This window comes from Bidens hawaiensis, unplaced genomic scaffold (genome assembly GCF_021521415.1).
Source record: "Bidens hawaiensis isolate Kalapana, Puna unplaced genomic scaffold, B.hawaiensis_p1.1 tig00001236_1, whole genome shotgun sequence".
Lineage (NCBI taxonomy): Eukaryota > Viridiplantae > Streptophyta > Magnoliopsida > Asterales > Asteraceae > Bidens > Bidens hawaiensis.
The window spans coordinates 2,918,699-2,937,699 of NW_027491070.1; the positions used below are offsets into that span (position 1 = coordinate 2,918,699).

Sequence of the window (19,001 nt, forward strand, 5' to 3'; positions counted from 1 at the left end):
ACAACCTGTCTAACCTACTTTTGTTACAACCCAGCAATCGATCAACGTGTTTAGAACTTGAATATTATCCGCCGACCTTTTAAGACATTTTGATAAATGAGTTAAACGGGTTGTATTCTGGTTATACGATTTATGTGTGTGTTGGTTAGGGATATGTTTTTTTTTTTCACAAATAAAAATATGGGTCTTGTTCGAACTTCGAACAATGTATATTTTTTTTCTCATACCGACGTTTCATCTTTTCATTTTGGGCTTCTGTTAGAGGACCAGTGGTTCGGTCCACTTAGAATTTGTGGTCCAGTGGACTAACTAAAGTGATTTTGTATAGACTATATGTTATATTAGTTTATTATAACATCACATTTTGTCCCACAAAACTAGACTCAAGCTCGGCTTGTTTAACTTGCAGAGAGCTCGAGCTTAAGCTCATTTCAAACTCTATCTCTAAGGCACAAATTTGGATTGTGGGTAGTGTTATAAACTCGAGCTCGGTCTGGCTCGGTTCGTTCATTGTTTATTAAATAACTTTTATATATTTATAAGTTATAACTATTTTATATATTTTTTATTATAACTTTTTTATATAATGTAATATAATGTTTGCTATTTAGTTATTTTTCTCAAAATGTTTTATAATATTGTTATATACATTAAATAAATTGTATAAATACTAGGCTCATTAAAGCTCGTAAGTCGGCTCGAGCTCGATAACTTAAGCTCGGGCTCGTTTATTAAACAAACTTATTTTTAGTTTGCGAGTGTCTTAGCTCGTTTACACCCCTACACAAAACCTCACTTCTCGTGTTAACTATTTTAGAAGTTATTGTTTGCTCAATCCATACACTTTTCGTCCCTATAAATACCATTAACGGCAATTACCGTCTACCGAAAGATTACTTGTATGGTGCTAAAGCCCTGTACTTAGTAGTGTGTTAAATTTACAAATTTTTTAAACTTCCCCAAAAAGCATGTTAGTTATTATTATTTCATAAAGCATTGTTACAAGTCAATAAATGGGCATGTGTTTTATTTGCTACATAGTATGCATGCAAGCACACACTATTACAAGGTGTCCCTTAAACAAATACACAATTTGATGATTGTTTCACAACCAAGAACCATAATGACTCCTAACATTTATCGAATTTTGGGCGCCACCTCGTCCATCCTTTCACGACCACGCTGCCATCTTCCTCAAGTCGAAGCATATGGTGGCAATCAACATGATTATAACCATTGTTGTCAGTTTTAAGTATAGAAGTAAGTGACTGTAAAATACAGTCCTTTTCACACTCTTTATAATATGCTAATGTCATGCTAGCAAGCTCATAGTTTTTCAAGTGTGACTCTGGGATGCTCTACAATAACAATCAATTATTCTTATCAATAGTAACTATAAATTATAGGACTCTGGGATGCCAAATTTTCTTTTCTTGAGATTTTGTAAATAATTTTTCCGCTAATAATGATTTTATCAGTAAAATTATGTTATTTAGATATGAAACTACGTCATCTAACGTATAAGTAAAAAAAAGGCGGCCCACCTCGAGGATCCAACCAATATACTTCACGTTATTAACGTGTTCTTGAATATCCAAATCGCTCCATCTTGGCTAAACATGTATGCATATGCACGACAAGAAAAAGGTTACGTAAGAAACAAGAAACCTATAGATAGGGCTAATAGATATAAGAAGCTAATGAAACTAGGGATCGTTCAAAATTTGTTGTGACCAATAAAATCGTCCAAAAACAAGCTAAATCAGACCGTTTGACGGAGTTTGGAGTATCATTGTTTGTTTTATAGTTTGAGATAGTTTCACAGTTCAAGTTATGGTTTACGGTTTGAAATATGTCAGGTACTTTACCGCCTTGAATATTACATAAAGAGAAAAAAAAACCTTTTAGCTTGTAACTTTTTTAAGAAAAATTCAAATATTTTTTTTTCGCGTATAAAAATTCAACAATTAGTTTTATTATAATGTTTATATTTTATCAATTTAACCAATTTATTTATTAAAAAATCAATACTTTTTTATCATTTTTTTATTTAATACTTGTAAGGTAACATCTTATGTACTTTTTTATAAGTATACAATTTCACAAATATTTCTAAGATTTAATGGCCCGTATGATCTCAATCATAAAAAACGAACCAACCGTCAAATCAAACCAGTTTGGTCGATCTGGTCAATTTGGTCGATTCAATTTAGTTACTCCATAAAATGATTAAAATTTCATCAAAATTGGTCGAATCGTATAGTGAGCATCCCCACATGAAACCTACTCACCATTAAACCGCTACAAACATGACCAGCAGTGGTCTCATCCAGTTTCGGCAATATTCTTGTATCCTTGACAATAATACGAGATTTCTCAACAAAGAACTGATTCAGTATAGCCCGAATCTCATCAGGAATCTTGGATAACCTTTTCGTCGATCTATTCATCGCCACCATATTACTACACATTATTTCATCTTCTTAAAAATAATTGATCACATGTTATATTAGTTATTCTTCTAATTCATGTATTTCAAAGGTTGTTTTTTGTTTCTTACCTTGTAGCTCTTACCAATACCTCACTTGTTTCGCAATCACAAATCAGCATATCCCAACGCAAACTATGTTTCCCAGAGATACTTAAATAAGGTTTCATGACCCGAATGACATCACCCCTGTAAATGAGTCGAACATGCCAAAATATAATGAGGTATAACTAATAAGCTCGGCATAACATGTGAATATAACAATCTTGGAATTTGTTTGCTTGAGCTTCATTACAAAACCAAATTCAAGCACAAAAACGCAAGAACTGCATAATGCATGTGTACGTAGAGTTTGACAGATATAACGAGGGTTAGAAAGAGATATGGGTGATCGGTTATATAATTGTCTTATGTATCACAATTAAAACAAGAAAGTATAAATAATGCTTGAATTTTTTTTTTGTCACATCTATGTTAGTTATAATAAAATTTAACATCTAAATCAAGATTAGAATGTTAAAACATGTTTTAAGGTTGCACACAAATGTCTCAAATTAAATGTGTAGAATAGAAAGTGAAGAAACACGGATCCACTCCCCGGGTATGGGTCCTGGATCCAATGAGTCTACTGGGTAAGATACGATAATTACTACCAATGATATGAGTGTGACTTCCTAAAGTTCAATGACCGGAACCTGCAAAACAGACACCGTGAGTCTCGTTACAGGAAGGACAAGAGGGGGGGGGGTTCTTCCTGTAACCACCCTCCGGCGTGAGAATCAGTAACGTTCGTAAATGAAGAAAGTACTGAAGTAAACAGACTAAGTGTAGTCAGAATGCAAGTGAGTGAATGAATACCTCATACCGTTTGACAAGGTATTTATAGCCGAAGAATGTAGGAAAGTGATTGGGCCAGCTGTCCTCTTCTAGAAGATCTTTGATAACTGTCTGGACGCGTGTCCTCTTGTGATAGGTTGAGCTATACGTCCCATGTGCATGAGTATAACAACCTAGACACGCGTCGCCCAATGATAGGATGGATTGCACCCTGGCCATGTTCAAGGTTATAACAAATTGGCCAGATGTCCTTTATTCATTGGTTGTTTAGTCACGTATCCCCCAAGTAAGAATCATGAACCTCCTTTTAGAGAGTATTTGAGTGATGACAGCTGTCCCGCTGGCATTGTCTTCCGGATGTTGAGGCGGACAGATATCCCGTCTTGCGGATGACTTTTTAGGATTCCAGGATGCTTCTGCGCGTGTTGTGAGGACGTTCCTCCTTATTCGTGATATGCGGGTGGTCCATGTGTCCCGCGGGTGGCTTATAAGAGGATTCTCTGTAACCCACGGGTGGTACATAAGGGTATTTGGGTCTTTTTGGTACCCTACCTCTACAAGTTCCCCCAGTCCAGTGTTTCTTCCGTGTGAAATCTTTATGCTGGTGAAATTCTGGACTTAATGCGTTTTGGGGATTTTTATTGTTCAGAAGTTAGGTAGAAAATATCTTCTGATGGTATGGATAATTATGAAAAAGGACAAGTTGACCACTCGCAGGCGCGTGAACAGGTGATGGAACGTTTTTTACGGCTGTCACTGTACCCAACTGTACAACTTTTTCTCTTTTTCGAATTTCCCGCGTGACGTGGCAGTCACCGGTTGGGTGATGCTTTTCTCTCTCTAATGTTCATATCCCATCGCATTAATTGTGATGGGTATAAATAAGGAGGGACTCATTTCTTCATAAGTTTTATCACTTTTTTCCTCTGATTATCTTCTTATTTTCTCTCTGATAAAGTATCGAATCTTTCTTATATGTCTTCCTTAAATCTTCCTAAAATGTCGAATGTTCAGACTGAAGTTGATGAGATAGAAATTGCATGGGACTACTCAGAATATGAAAAATTACTGGAAACGTATGGTATTCCACCAGAGTGGGAACCAGAGTTTCCTTCTATCGGTTCTATAGCCAGTTTCCCACCGCCTGGGAAAATGGCTTTGTATGCAGATTATTTTGTTCATGGGAACTTCTGTTTACCCATAACGAGATTCCTTCAGAAGGTGTAAACTGCATATGGAATCCATTTATCTCAATTGCATCCTCGTGCTATGATGCGAATTCGTCATTATGAATTCGTATGCATAGCACGTGACATGGTGCCACATATTGATCGATTTCCAGTTTTTTACCGCCTTGCCATTCGTGATGGTTGGTATACGTGTTAGGGGTTTTCTGACCGAAGCATCGGATATGAAGTTGAAAAGGTATTTAAAGATTGGCGGAATAAGTTCCTTTGGATTTCTGAGGACGTGGTGCCGTTGAACATGGTTCGCCGTACGGTGAATTCTGCCCTTCCGGATGTTATTACTGCTAATCATGAAGGTCAAGAATGGTATCGTGTACTTACGATGGAACCAACACCAATGCAGGCACTGCCAGAAGAAGCCCTGGTGTGGGCAGGCATGAGTCGCTTATGAGCCTCAGAATTTATGGAGCCTATTTTTGTTGACTTATATGAACGTAAGTTATTCTTACTATTTTTTCTTCTTTTTGCGATACTTTCTATAATTGATTTTTTTTTATTTCCTCAGGTCGGGATTCGATGTTCGACGCCCTTTTTTTAAGATAGGGGTTGTGTCCGACATGGTATCCGGGATGCCAGTGACATGCCTATTCTCGAGAAAACTAAGTCCCGCTTCATTTTCCCAAAGAAGGTGCGGGCTGAGCTCATTGTCTCAAACGCCACCTTTGAAACAGGTGCGTATGTTCTGAACCCTCATCCGCTTTTTGCTATTACTTCTGATGGGATGATCGCCACTTTATTGTCGAGTGACGATGACGGCGATAGTTCTGACTTCTCGATCTCCCAAGGAGAGAGGGAATCTGATGATGACATACCTGAACCTTCTTCTGTCTCCCATTTGTTGGTAGAATTAGAGAAAAAGAGAGCTTTTATGGTTTCTCAAGCAGGACAAGCGGGCGTCGAGACTGCGGATGTTGAGGCGGGACCTTCGAAGAAGAAACGAAAAATTCGCCGTCCTAAAAAGCCACAATATAGCCTTGCTGACCGTATTGACACTGTTGAAGGTACATATTAATCTTTTTAAGTACTATATTTTCATAAGGTGTGTAACTAAAAATAGCTTTTGTGTTTGTAGATCCACTGATCTTTAGTGAAGATGTCTCTGAGAAGTTGCCTACACCAACTCCTCAAACTGATCAACAACCATCTCCTTCTCCAGAGAAAAATGTAGAGGATAAGCCTCCGACTCCTCCTAGTAATATTAACACGGAGGATCAACCATCCTCACCTTTGGTAGAGGAGAGAGCGCCAACCCCTCAGATTGATACTGCCACTATAGAGGGGGTTAACGTCCAGTCTGAGACTGATGATCGTTTTAACTATCTTTTTGAGGCTGGGGGTGGTACTGGTGGTCAGCAGGACGATCCTGCTGTTAATGAGGAAGGTTATAGGACTGAGGAGTCTCCTCTTCAGTCTCCTCCCCAACAGCCTTTTTCAACCCCAGCTCGCCTTAAACCTTTGGGTTCTCGTTACTATGGGGATACGGGTCTGGGTGATACTCACGAATTGTTTGTCCCTTCATGGGGGATTACTAACGGGTCACGGTTCTCCCATCCTAGAACTTGTATGGATTTCGTTGAACATTGTACGCCACCCGCTGAGATGGCAGTTCAACGTGACCTTTCCCGCCATGACCTTCACACGAACGTATCTTATCATCTAGCTAATGCTTTGGCCGGTAGCCAGGAGGTCTTAAGTGAGTGGCGTACTCTTGGCGGGAAAGTGGCAGAAGCTCGGCGGGCCACTGAGGCTGCCAAAAAAGAGGCTGAGGGGCATCGTATTGCCGCCTAAACTGCTAGATGGAAGCAAGCCGACGCGGAGAACGCCCTCAAGAGTGAGAAGGATCGTAACGCGGACGCTGCTCGACGATGGAAAGAAGCCTGTGAAAGGCAAAATTCTATTCGTGAGGCAGATCGGGCCAAGGCTCAGAAGGATAAAGATGATTTAGCCCGTGCCCAGGAAACCAACTCCTCATTAGAGAATCAAGTTGCTCTTCAGGGTGCCCGAATTCATGAGCTTGAGGAGGAGCTAAAGTTGCAAAAGGAACGAGTCAGTCTTAAAGATCAAAATGCTGCTGAAATTCAGACTGCTTATGACTCCCTCCTCAAAGCTCATGAGGAAACTATCGCGGAATCGAAAGAATTCCAAGCGCGGGCGGAGCGTGCAGAGCAGGACCGTCAGTGGTTCCTTACTCAGGGAGTTGATGCTGTAAGTTAATCTTTATCGTTTATTATTTCGCACTTATTCTTTGATATTGGGAACTTATGTTTTTGTCTCAACAGGTCGTCCGCCATATTAAAGGAAGTAAGGAGCTGAATGATAGCTTTGCTAATGTGATGGCTGCCTCTTCTTCGCTTAAGCGTGTGGCGGGCTTCCATGAAGGAGTAAGTTATGCTCGAAGCAACCGCACATTTCAAGACCATCCGCTATATGGTGTAAACGTCAAACAAGATCGTGCAGACCGGGTCAAGGAGCATGACACTCTAGTATTTCCTTTACAAGATGCGCTTCCGGAGTTTGCTTCCGTATACGACGGCGTACAACTTTTGAAGAGTTACCTTGGGGAGGAATCTGAGGATGATTCCTCCGAAGATGCTTCGCAGAAGGTTCCGGAAGATCCATCAAGCTCGAACCCTTAGGATGTTCTTAGATTTTTATCACTTGTAATTTTTCTTTCTCATTTTGTAATTATCTTTTGAATCATTAATGAGAAAACCTCTTCGAATTTTGTGGACATTCAACTGTTTGGAGAAAATATCTCTAAAAGATATTTTTGAAATTTACAGCTTTTTGAAATGTTTAAACGTTTGGATAACTTATGATGACGTGGCGGAGAGAGAAGCTCACTAAGGACAACTGATAAGACGTGTCTGGCGCCTTATGATAGCCTGTTTTCACTATCTTGAATTTCCCGCCTGACGTGTCAACTATTTGGCGGTCCGCCATTTCTCTCTCCTCTGTCACTCTATGTACCGCATTAATTGCGATGGGTATAAATATAACCCTTGCAGTTTCCACTTAATCTTTATCGCTTTCAGATTTCTCCCAAACACTTGAAACTTTTCTGCAACTTTCTGAGATTCCTTAATTTTTTTGAAACTGAAATGGCTAAAGAGAAGAAGAATACCCCCACCATCAACGACGTTGTCGTCTGTCTTAAAGAAGAAGATTATAATGACGTTGTTAATGTTTACGGATTAACGATGGAGTGGAAACCGGAACATCCTGTTAGTGGTTCTATTGCCACTAATCCTCCTCCGAATAAAATGGCTGTCTACGTGGACCATTTCACCACGGGGAACTTTCGGGTTCCGATTACCAAATTTGTCGGATCGATCTTAACGACTTATGGGATTCATCTATCGCAGATCCATCCCTTTGGAATGTTGAGAATTTGACATTTAGAATTTTGTTGCCAAACTCATAACTTAGAACCGACTGTTGGCATGTTTGCCGTTTTTTATAAGATGACCTTTCGTGATGGATGGTACAGTTTTGCCTCCATCGAGAAGAGGATTATAGGCACTGAATGGCTCCGTAGCCTTCATGGCTGGAAGCCAAAGTTTTTCTGGATTCATGAGGACGTCATTCCGTTCAAGATGACGAAGCGTAAGGAGGATGCTCCCATGTCCGTAGTTCTTGCCAGCGCTCACGAATATCAGTCGTGGTATGAAACGCTGATCTCCACCCCAACTCCTCTACGCCCAATTCATGAAGGGGCGATGGTGTGTGCAAAGATGAGCCGCCTGTGGCCGTTTCCAAGTCTGGAGCCATACTACAAGGAGACCAACAAGAGTAAGTTTGTTGTTATCTCTGTTTTATCATTAAGTACTTTCTAACTTTGTTTTCTTGCTTTATGTAGGTGAAGGTTCCGCCTTTAGTACTTTGTTGGATTGCGAGGGGGGAATGATGGTGCGACGCCCAATCGATAAGAGGGATGCGCCTTTCCTTGAGCGCACCCGTCATAATTTTATATTCCCTACAGCTTTCCGCCCGGAACCTAAAGTTTCCGAGGCGATGTATGCCAAAGGTGAGGCATATGTTAAAGATTGTATCCAGAAAGGTGAGGGCATTTTGAAACCCAAACCTATGACTGCTATTACTTCCAACGGAGTGATTGTGCTCTTCTCGTCTAGCGAGGAGTCATCACTTTGTGAAGAAGCTTGTTCAACTGATGTTAATAGAGCTGTGGACTCATCTGCAGGTCTCACTCGCCAGAGGGTTGCATCTAGCCAAACGGCGGATCAAGATGATGCTACAATTGAGGCAGAAGGTAAGAGACCTGCGTCTGATGACCTCACTGCTGAGGGTGATCGTCAAGCGAGTGAGGCGGGCGTCTCCAAAGCGGCTGGAAAACGCAAGGTTAATCCAATCAAGGTTGTCTCAAAGAAGAAGAGATCTAAAACGACGAACCTTGCTGCTTTGGGAGCTCGTTTGGATCAACTCGACGCTGACGATCCTTCGTTAGGTAAGCTAAATCTTTATTAATGTGAATTAGAATGTGTCTAACTCATTTGGTGATGTTTTTCAGTAAACCTGGATAACCTTCCTGAAGGTATTTCCGGTTTGAAGGATTCTCCTGTTCGTCCGCCACCACCGCTTCCTAATATTGTCGAGGGCCCGGTAGTTGTGGCGGATGATTCGCCTTTAAAGGGTAAGAGGGTCGACACGACTAATCATGCCAAGGTGTCGCCCTCTTATAATGTTTACCGTTTCAGGGATCATGGGGGGGATAAGCACGTTCCCTTATGCTTCCCAAACTTCCCCTACTCCTGAAGAGGAAGACCCTACCCCACATCAACCTAATTGGACCTTACGTCGGGATTCGACATTCCGTGACGTGAACACATGTTATGAATTTATGCGGGAGAGTCTTCCGCATGGTGAAAAGGAAAGACGTCGCCTCAGTGTCCGCCAGGAGTTGCTGAACTCCCATACTTACTATGTGGCAAATTCTATTTCCACTACCCATGAGATAACCAGAGATTGGCTGGCGATGAATGAAGAATGGGATGAACTGGCGGCCTCTGCTTCCGATGCCAAAGAAGAAGCTCTTAGGGCTATCAATGAAGCTAGGGAAGCCAACCAGGCTCTGGAGGCGGAGAAGGTTGTCCGATCTGCTGCCGAGGAAGCCAAGATTACTCTCCAAAAGCAACTGGATGAACAATCCAAGATGATGGCTGACCAGACCAAGTTGCTGGAAACCCTGCAAGCTGAGTCAGCAGCCAAGGACAAGCGCCTGGCTGATCTTAATGTCAGATATCGTGATCAAGCCCTGGAATGCGCTGGTCACAAGATGGAGCTTGTCCGGGCCAAGGCGGATCAAAAATGGCTATTAGCGGAAGCTATTCCCAAGGTATGTATTTTATTCTAGCCACAAATAATCTAAGTGTTTAGAGTTATTTATGCATGATGATTTTGGCATGTCATTGCTGATGTCCAGGCTAGTGATGAGCTTGGGAATTGTGTTGCTATCCTCCTCAAAGCTTCCAAACAGGCCGGTCGCCAACTAGGCTTCCAAGAAGGTTATCAGTTTGGATTAAACTCCAAGCTTCCCGAGGAGTATGTTTTGGCTGGCCAAGATACTGTTGCCATCCTTAAACAGAAATCAAAGGACTTTGATTCTTTGAAATTCTCTTTGACGGAACAGATATCCGAGCTTGCTGATAAGGAGTATAGCATCCAGCAACTAAAGACTCTTATTGAACTTGATGAAGAAAACGAAGAAGAAGAAGATGACGATCATGCCGATGATGCGGGAGGCGAGGGTGCGGAGCATAATGATGTTGCACCATGAATTTTTCTGTTCTTGTAACTTGATCCCTTTTTTTTGTTTGTTTGTAATCCCATTTGTGTGAATAAAGAAGGTTTGATTTTGTATCCGCTATATTTTGTTTATTTGTCATAATATAAATGTGTATAGGATCTTCTTTGTATGCCAATAAAAGATTACATAATAATACAAGTCTTATATGACTGAAAAGAAAATTTTCATAACTGAGGCGTAAGCCGTATTACAGGAAACAAAATTACAATGGTTTTTGACATCTGACTAGGCATGCATGCCAACAAACAAACTTACTAAAAGTAACACTTCCTCAGTTGAGCCCCATTCCAAGACCTAGGGATCTCCATCCCGTCCAGCCTTTCTAGTTTATAGGCACCTTTAGATAGAATTTTCTGGATTCTATAAGGTCCTTCCCAGGTAGGGGCTAACTTGCCCGGAGGCTCTTGCCCTGAGGCTTCATTACTGCGGAAGACGAAGTCTCCCGCGTCGAATTCACATCTTTGGATCTGAGAGTTATAATATTTTTGCAGCTAGCGTTTATAATTATGTTCTCGGATCGATGCCAATTCCCTTCTTTCCTCAAGGAGGTTAAGGTTCATCCGGAGTTCATGATCGTTATCTTCAATCATGAGAACTATGACGGATGGGATTCCGATTTCGGCCGGAATCATGGCCTCTGTGCCATAAGTTAAACTAAAGGGGGTTTCGCAATTACTGGAATTTTTCTGAGTGCAGAAGGCCCATAACACATGAGGTAATTCATCGACCCAACCCGTCCTTTTAGTTCCTAGTCTGGCCTTGATTCCCTCTTTGATGGTCCGGTTAGTTCTTTCAACTTGACCATTCGCTTGCGGGTGAGCTACAGAGGTAAAGGTTTGACCCATCCAGGGGCTTCAGGGAAAGGTCCCATGATATCAATAGCCCATTTTTGGAACGGCCAAGCTGAGGTGACTAGAACTAACTCGTTCTTTGGTCGCAGCGTGTTAGGGGCATGCCGCTGACAAGAATCGCACTTTCTGATTTCTTTCACAGCATCCAAGTGCATCCTTGGCCAATAATATCCGGCATTCATTAACTTCGCCACGACCATACGCGGGCCAGCGTGAAGACCACAAATGCCTTCGTGAACCTCTCTGATTAAGTAGTTCGCGTCTTCAGCATCCACACATCGTAATAGTGGTCCGAGGAAAGAACGTCGGTATAAGACACCATTGAGAATCTGGTAATTCAAGGCTTTGTGCTTTATCTTCCTGGCCGCTGTTTTACCCTCCGGAAGTACTCTAGACGACAGGTATGCTGTAATCGGTGTCATCCAGGATTCCACTCCCGTTTGAATCACTAAAACCTGACATTGCGGGACAAACGGACGGTCTAATATTTCGATGCGGATGTCTTTGGCAAAGTGTTCGAAGTTTGTTGAAGCCAATTTACTGAGGGCATCCGCTGATCTGTTCTCACTTCTCTTTATATGAATGACTTTGCAAGAAGAGAATTGGAGCATCAGATCTTTCGCCTGTGACACATATGAAGCCATGATATCATTTTTTGCTTCGTATGTGCCGTTGATCTGTCCCGCAATCAACATGGAATCCACTCGGGCTTCCAAATGCTTAACCCCAAGCTCTTTAGCTATCCTCAAGCCTGCCAAAAAAGCTTCATATTCTGCCTCGTTGTTGGTACTTTTGAAATCCAACTTTATGGCATATGTAAACTCATGGCCTTCGGGATTGACTAACCTGAGGCCTGCGCCACATCCCTCACTGCTTGAAGCTCCGTCCGTAAATAAGGACCAAATCTGTTCTGATTCCGGGGGTGCTTGGGGTTGTTTCTCAATCAAAGATTCTTTTTCTTTGTGATGCGGGACCTCTGTCACGAAGTCCGCCAACACTTGCCCTTTGATTGCTGGCCTAGGTTTGTATTCTATTGCGTTTTCACCTAGTTCGATGGCCCATTTGGCCAATCGCCCAGACAATTCTGTCTTGCTGAGAACGTTTTTGAGCTTGTATCCAGTTAAGACATTGATGGGGTGCCCTTGAAAGTATCTGCGGAGGCGTCGTGCAGCGTAGACCAGTGCCAAAACAAGTTTTTCTAGCATGAAATATCTTGTTTCTGGGTCTGATAGTGTTCTTCTGACGTAGTAGATTGGTGTTTGAACATTCTTGCGATCTGTCAGAAGGACAGCCCCGATAGCAATGTCTGAAGCTGATAGGTATAACGTTAAAGGTTCTCCCGCTTGGGGTGCTGTTAACGTGGGGAGTTCCATCAAACATTTTTTAACCTCAGAAAAGCTTTTTCGGCCTCGGCGGTCCACTTAAATTGTGTTTTCTTAAGACAATTTCTTAAAGTTGAAATGAAAGGATGGGACTTGGCTGCATGATTCGCCAAAAAACGATTCAAGGCAGCCAGTCGACCATTTAATGTCTGAACTTCTTTGAGAGAAGATGGGGAAGACATGCGGGCTATAGCTTGAACTTTATCTGGATTAGCTTTGAAGCCCGCATCCGTGACAATCACTCCCAAAAACTTTCCTTCTTCCATTCCAAATGAGCACTTGGCCGGATTCAGCTTCATGTTGATACCTTTCAAGGGTTCGAACGTCTCTTCAATATCTCTCAACATCTGGTCTTCCTCAACACTTTTTATTACGAGATCATCCATATACACTTCTAAATTTCGGCCAATTTGGTATTTGAACGCTATGTCCATTAATCGTTGATATGTGGCTCCCGCATTTTTCAGTCTAAAAGGCATCATTTTGTAACAAAAAGTGCCTTGATCGGTACGAAATGCTGTTTTGTCCTCATCGCCCGCTGCCATGCGGATCTGATGGTATCCCTTGTAGGCATCCAGGAAGCATTTGAATTTGAATGGTGCCACAACATCAACCTTGAGATCTATTTTGGGTAAGGGATAACAATCTTTGGGATATGCTTTATTTAGATATTTGAAATCAATGCACATCCGCCATGACCCATTGCTTTTGGGAACCATAACTGGATTAGCAACCCAGGTCTGATAACGAATTGGGCAGATGATCCCAGCTTGTAAGAGGTCCTGGACTTGCTCATTCATTGCTTTTGTTTGTTCCGGACCCATCTTACGTTGTTTCTGAACAATTGGCGTAAACAACGGGTTTGGCCTTAACTTGTGTTCCGCAATGTTCCTCGGAACACCGGTCATATCCGCGGGTTGCCATGCAAAAACATCAATATTCTTTGATAATAACTGTTTCAAGAAGGTCCGCACTATCTCGGAAATAGCAGATCCTATTGTTACGGTTTGATCAGGAAATTTTTTGTTCAAACCCCATTTCTCTGGTTCAGTCTTCACAGTTTGTTTTGGAATTTTGCTTGGTTTTGAGCTCTCGGTTGCAAAGCAGGTCCGATTAACATAAATTATTGCTATGCCGGTGTAAGTTGGAACTCCTACTGCACCGTGTGCTGTGGACGGATGAGCATTAAAGTTACCAATCGCTTCTAGTCCAAGAATAATGTCATGTTTTGATGTTGTTGGCAGAACCAAAAACTCGACTTCCTCAGTCCTAGAGTGAACTCCGTCACTTAAGGTGACTGGGAATGAAATTACACCCCGCGGATGCATTATTTCCCCTTCGAACCCCGATACTGGAGCGTGGATAGGTTTTAATCTTTCCTTATCTTCCTCGTCAAGCTGTTCAAAACATTGTTCATACATAATGTCGGAAGTACTACCGGTGTCGAAAAAGACGTATTGGGAACGGTAATGTCCGAATTGGGCAGTGATAATCAAGAGGTTTTTGTTATTCGGGCCCCCTTGATACGAGGAAAGATCAGTGGCTCATTCTTCCAGTCCTCATCATCAGACTCCTTCCTCTTTTTCCTTGTATTGTACCCGCCTTGTATCATATGGGCGTTTAAATCTCTGACTTGCTTTTTACTCGGGCCTTGGATATCCCATACGGGAGCTTTACCATTGTCAGGTTTTCCACCTTTTACCAAGTGTCCAAGTTTTCCAGACTTTACAGCTGCTTCAATTTCATTTTTTAATGTTCCGCATTCATTCGTATTATGACAAATGTCATCATGATACGAACAACGCTTTTTCGGGTCAAGGAATGATCTTCTTGTCAGTGGCTGTGGTTTTTTAAAATTCACATTCTCCGTGGTGAGAATTTCAGCAGGAGTCTTTGAAAGAGGAGTCCAATTATTGGGACCTCGGTTCGAGGGTCCTGCTTTGTTTTTGTTGCCTATGAGGGATCGTGCATCAAATGGCTTTGATGCTTCCGCACTTGGCTGAAGCCTTGACCAAATAGGGCCTTTTGCCTGTCTATTAGGTCTTGGAGTTTGAAACTCGACTTTGAATTTTTGCTTCGGGTTACCATTTCTCAATGTTTTCTCAGTGTTAGCATACACCTTTGCCGCAGTCATGAGATCGTCTCACTCTTTTGGCATTCCATCTCTGCCAATAAGTGTGCGGACTGAATCATCACATCTGACGTTTTTGCGGAAGGCGCCCTGAAGCTTGTCTTTACTAATTCCACCTAGGGGTGTCAATTCTTGACACGACCCGAAACCCAACCCGAACCCGACACGAAAAAAAAACAGGTTTTGGGTCGGCTAACACGACCCGTTTAAAAAACGGGTAGGGTTCGGGTTGACCTGTTTTCTAAACAGGTCGGGTTCGGGTTGACCTGTATAAAAACGGGTTGACCCGTTAACCCGTTTAATTTTAGATATTTTAAAATTAACTTTACATTCCCTCTTTAGTTTTTAAAATGTGTTGAAGAATTTAATTATTTTTCATTCCCCATATTACCTTTTTAGGTCTTCTCTTAAATTCTATTTTTCATGAACGACACTTTTAAGTTCTCAACCAAAATTTCATTACCCAAGACGCATTTCTTCTATCCATTCACCAATATGCATGAACATATCGTTAAATCCATCTATATCTAAATCGACTCATGCTTAAATTTCATTTGAATTTTGCATTATATGGTTTGATTTTATTATAATTTGTATGTTTGATTATATAAATTAACTTGTTTAAAAAATATGGGTTAAACGGGTCTTGTTCGGGTCGACCCGAATTTATGTGTGTGCGGGTTAGGGTTGACATATTTGACACGAATAATAATATGGGTCGGGTTCGGGTTGAACATTTCAACCTGTGAACCTGCCAACCCGCCACCCGTTAACCCGCCAACCTGCCAACCCGACACGTTTGACACCCATAATTCCACCGATGTTCAGGCTCTCATCGTTGAACCTGGTGATAAAATCTTCTATAGACTCGTTATCGCGACGAACAACATCTAAAATTTCTGATTGGTCTCGAGTATGTTTCTTCTGCTGACTAAACTGCTGAGAAAATTTTTTCACCAAATCGTCCCAGTTGGAAATTTCACCATCATGCAACTTTTCAAACCACTCTCTTGCTGCCCCTGTTAGTGTCAATGCGAACATGTGACACCGATAGGGAAGCGTCCAACCACTAACACCACCTACCGCCACAAAGTTCTGGAGATGATCGCTTGGATCAGTCATACCATTGTATTTACCTACCGATGTAGGTATTTTAGCATTAACAGGAAAGGGTGTTGTGGCAATGCTCGCTATAAATTTTGATTTTTCGGCGAAAGCCGCGGGGCGATATGGTTTGGTAAAGTCTCGCTCAGCATTGCTATGGTACGCGGTGTGGCGGATGGTGTCATGCAGACGACTACTTCTCGCCTGGGAGCTCATCCTACTATCCCCAGTATACATATTGTAATCTCCCGGGTGGTAAGATGAATCTTAACTATCAAACTCGTCCAAGTAAGATGGTATCCGCATGTCTATACGAGGACGAGGGAGTAGCCTTGGTAACTCGCCAAACTCCGGCTCCGCCTGTTGGTTGTAACGAATCTGACTTCCTCGAACTATTGGTGGAGGGGAAGGAGATCCTCTAGGGGATTCCTCATAATCCAAAGTGCGAGCGTGAAGTCTTTCATTACGTTTTCTTCGCTCGTATTCAGCCACCAAATTTTGTTGCTGCATGCGGAGCCACTCTTCAAGAGTTAATGCTCCACTGGATCTAGAATTGCGTTGGTGAGATCTCGCGATGTCAGCATCGCCTGAATCATTTTCCAGATCCAATTCTGGCCGTATCCGGCGAGTCTCATCCGTAATTCATTTTTTACCCAAATTAGATACTTCCGGTGCCAAGGCACGTCCCATGTTTGTGGGAGTGGGATCGGTTGGTGCTGTAACATTTTCTAGGGAAAACCCCCCAGGTGTTACCTCAGTGATTTGTGACCCCGGAGCAGTGACACGTTCAAGAGCACGGCCACCCGGAGTCGTGATACGTGCAAAAACACTAAGACCCGGAGGTGCTTCTGTGTTAGTTACACGTGAATCGGGTGCAGCAGTTCCCATCGGCCCTTCAGGAAGTTTACTCATATCAAACGAACCAAAAACCGACAGAGACAAAATTATGCAGTTCTAACACCAACACGGATGACGCCAATGAAGAAACACGGATCCACTCCCCGGGTATGGGTCCTGGATCCAATGAGTCTACTGGGTAAGATACGATAATTACTACCAATGATATGAGTGTGACTTCCTAAAGTCCAATGACCGGAACCTGAAAAACAGACACCGTGAGTCTCGTTACAGGAAGGACAAGAGGGGGGGGGGGTATTCCTGTAACCACCCTCCGGCGTGAGAATCAGTAACGTTCGTAAATGAATAAAGTACTGAAGTAAACAAACTAAGTGTAGTCAGAATGCAAGTGAGTGAATGAATACCTCATACCGTTTGACAATGTATTTATAGCCGAAGGATGTAGGAAAGTGATTGGGCCAGCTGTCCTCTTCTAGAAGATATTTGATAACTGCCTGGACGCGTGTCCTCTTGTGATAGGTTGAGCTATACGTCCCATGTGCATGAGTATAACAACCTAGACACGCGTCGCCCAATGATAGGATGGATTGCACCCTGGCCATGTAACTAGCCAGATGTCCTTTATTCATTGGTTGTTTAGTCACGTATCCCCCAAGTAAGAATCATGAACCTTCTTTTAGAGAGTATTTGAGTGATGACAGCTGTCCCGCTGGCATTGTCTTCCGGATGTTGAGGCGGACAGATATCCCGTCCTGCGGATGACTTTTTAGGATTCCAGGATGCTTCCGCGCGTGTTGTGAGGACGTTCCTCCTCATTCGTGATATGCGGGTGGTCCATGTGTCCCGCGGGTGGCTTATAAGAGGATTCTCTGTAACCCGCGGGTGGTACTTAAGGGTATTTGGGTCTTTTTGATACCCTACCTCTACAGAAAGGATTGTTTACAAATAAAGCAACATTAGTCTCTAGCTTACCAAGCTGGATAACGATCTACTTCAACTTGAATCTTTGTTACCACCCAAGTTAGATCCTTGTAGGATGAACCCGAGCCATCACCTGTTTCTCCAAGTACTTTCGCAATATTAGCAGTTGCTTCCTGTAAACCCGATTAATGATGAAGCATATAACCATGAATAATGATAACAATCCAAAAATTGAATGAAGACATTGTAACTTTTTGGGTTTTATCTTTCGTTTTGGTACATGTCATAGCGCACATGTTTTTAAACACGTGTTTTGATGTTGCATAATAAAAAACAACAAAACGAACATGTTGCGATACCCTTTTAGTTATATTACGACTATGTTTTTAGTTTTATTGAATTTGTAGGAATTTTAGTTTGATTTGTATTTTTATATACTTGACGATTTTTACATTAAAATTTCTTTATTTTGCAGTGATATATACATACAAATTATTTTCAGTAATTAACTTATCATACCTGAAAATAGTTCATTATTGTTTCTATTGAAGCTTTTCCATCTTGCCCAATATCATAGGATCTAACAGAAAAAGTTAGATCAAACAAAGAACCATCATCAACCTTGCACCCTAAACCATTATGATCCAAAGTTGGATGACTAATATTGTGATTATGCATCATCCACTGCATCATAAAATTATGAAAACAGTCATAATATATTAAAGTATATGATATGATATGATATGATATGATCTGATATATATGTATATAGATATACTCTTTTTAGTGTCGTAACAAACTAATTTAGCTTCTAGCTAATTCTATTGCTAGTAGCGTTTACCTTTGTTGGAACGTTGGCGTTTGTTTGAACTCTTAGACGGCAAGAACATGAAGAAGCATATTTTCTTTTGTTATTACGCACGTCTAGAATTGTTGATATGCCTCCAAGTTTACCGGATATCATGACACCTAATCCGTGGTATGAGGATGAAATTGGAATGTATGAAGCACCTGTAGCCATAGCAACCTTGTTGATCTAGTGCAATTCTCAAATACATACTTTAAAAGTGTCGCGGGAAACTTTATTTATTATGGTGTGGATAGCTAACATGCCGGCCTAGCAAAGATTTGATCTAGATACCTTACAACTTGATTCATTCTTGCATTTATAGTCACTGCTTATTATAGACTTAAATAGTACTCAAATAGTGTAGTACGCAAAAGGGTTAAAGAGTGTTTCGAACTTTTGGCATAGGTCAAGAGGGCTTGCCCCGATAGTCAGGAACATGATGGATGTCCCGGGTTCGAATCTTGATTCCGACTAGATTTTACCAGAGCATTAAAACTTGTCGTGCCTT

General features: G+C 41.7%; 1 protein-coding gene across 1 annotated transcript; it reads right to left on the reverse strand.

Moving 5' to 3' along the window:
• Window positions 1-1,127: 1,127 nt before the first annotated feature.
• Window positions 1,128-18,664, reverse strand: LOC143566570 (palmitoyl-acyl carrier protein thioesterase, chloroplastic-like). Its single transcript, XM_077053238.1, has 7 exons — window positions 18,485-18,664; window positions 18,163-18,327; window positions 17,695-17,816; window positions 2,561-2,677; window positions 2,292-2,463; window positions 1,545-1,613; window positions 1,128-1,358 (listed from the first exon to the last, which is right to left on the reverse strand). Exons 1-7 carry the CDS (start codon window positions 18,662-18,664, stop codon window positions 1,131-1,133), a joined length of 1,053 nt encoding a protein of 350 aa, XP_076909353.1. The 3' UTR covers window positions 1,128-1,130.
• Window positions 18,665-19,001: the final 337 nt, after the last annotated feature.

What these genes read in the sequence shown, in the direction of transcription:
- LOC143566570 (XM_077053238.1), bottom strand. Translation starts at nt 18,664, where the DNA reads ATGGCTACAGGTGCTTCATACATTCCAATTTCATCCTCATACCACGGA. An exon ending in ACGCCAACGTTCCAACAAAG is followed by an intron (nt 18,328 to 18,484) that starts GTAAACGCTACT and finishes TTTATGATGCAG; the next exon opens with TGGATGATGCATAATCACAA. An exon ending in CAATAATGAACTATTTTCAG is followed by an intron (nt 17,817 to 18,162) that starts GTATGATAAGTT and finishes TCGGGTTTACAG; the next exon opens with GAAGCAACTGCTAATATTGC.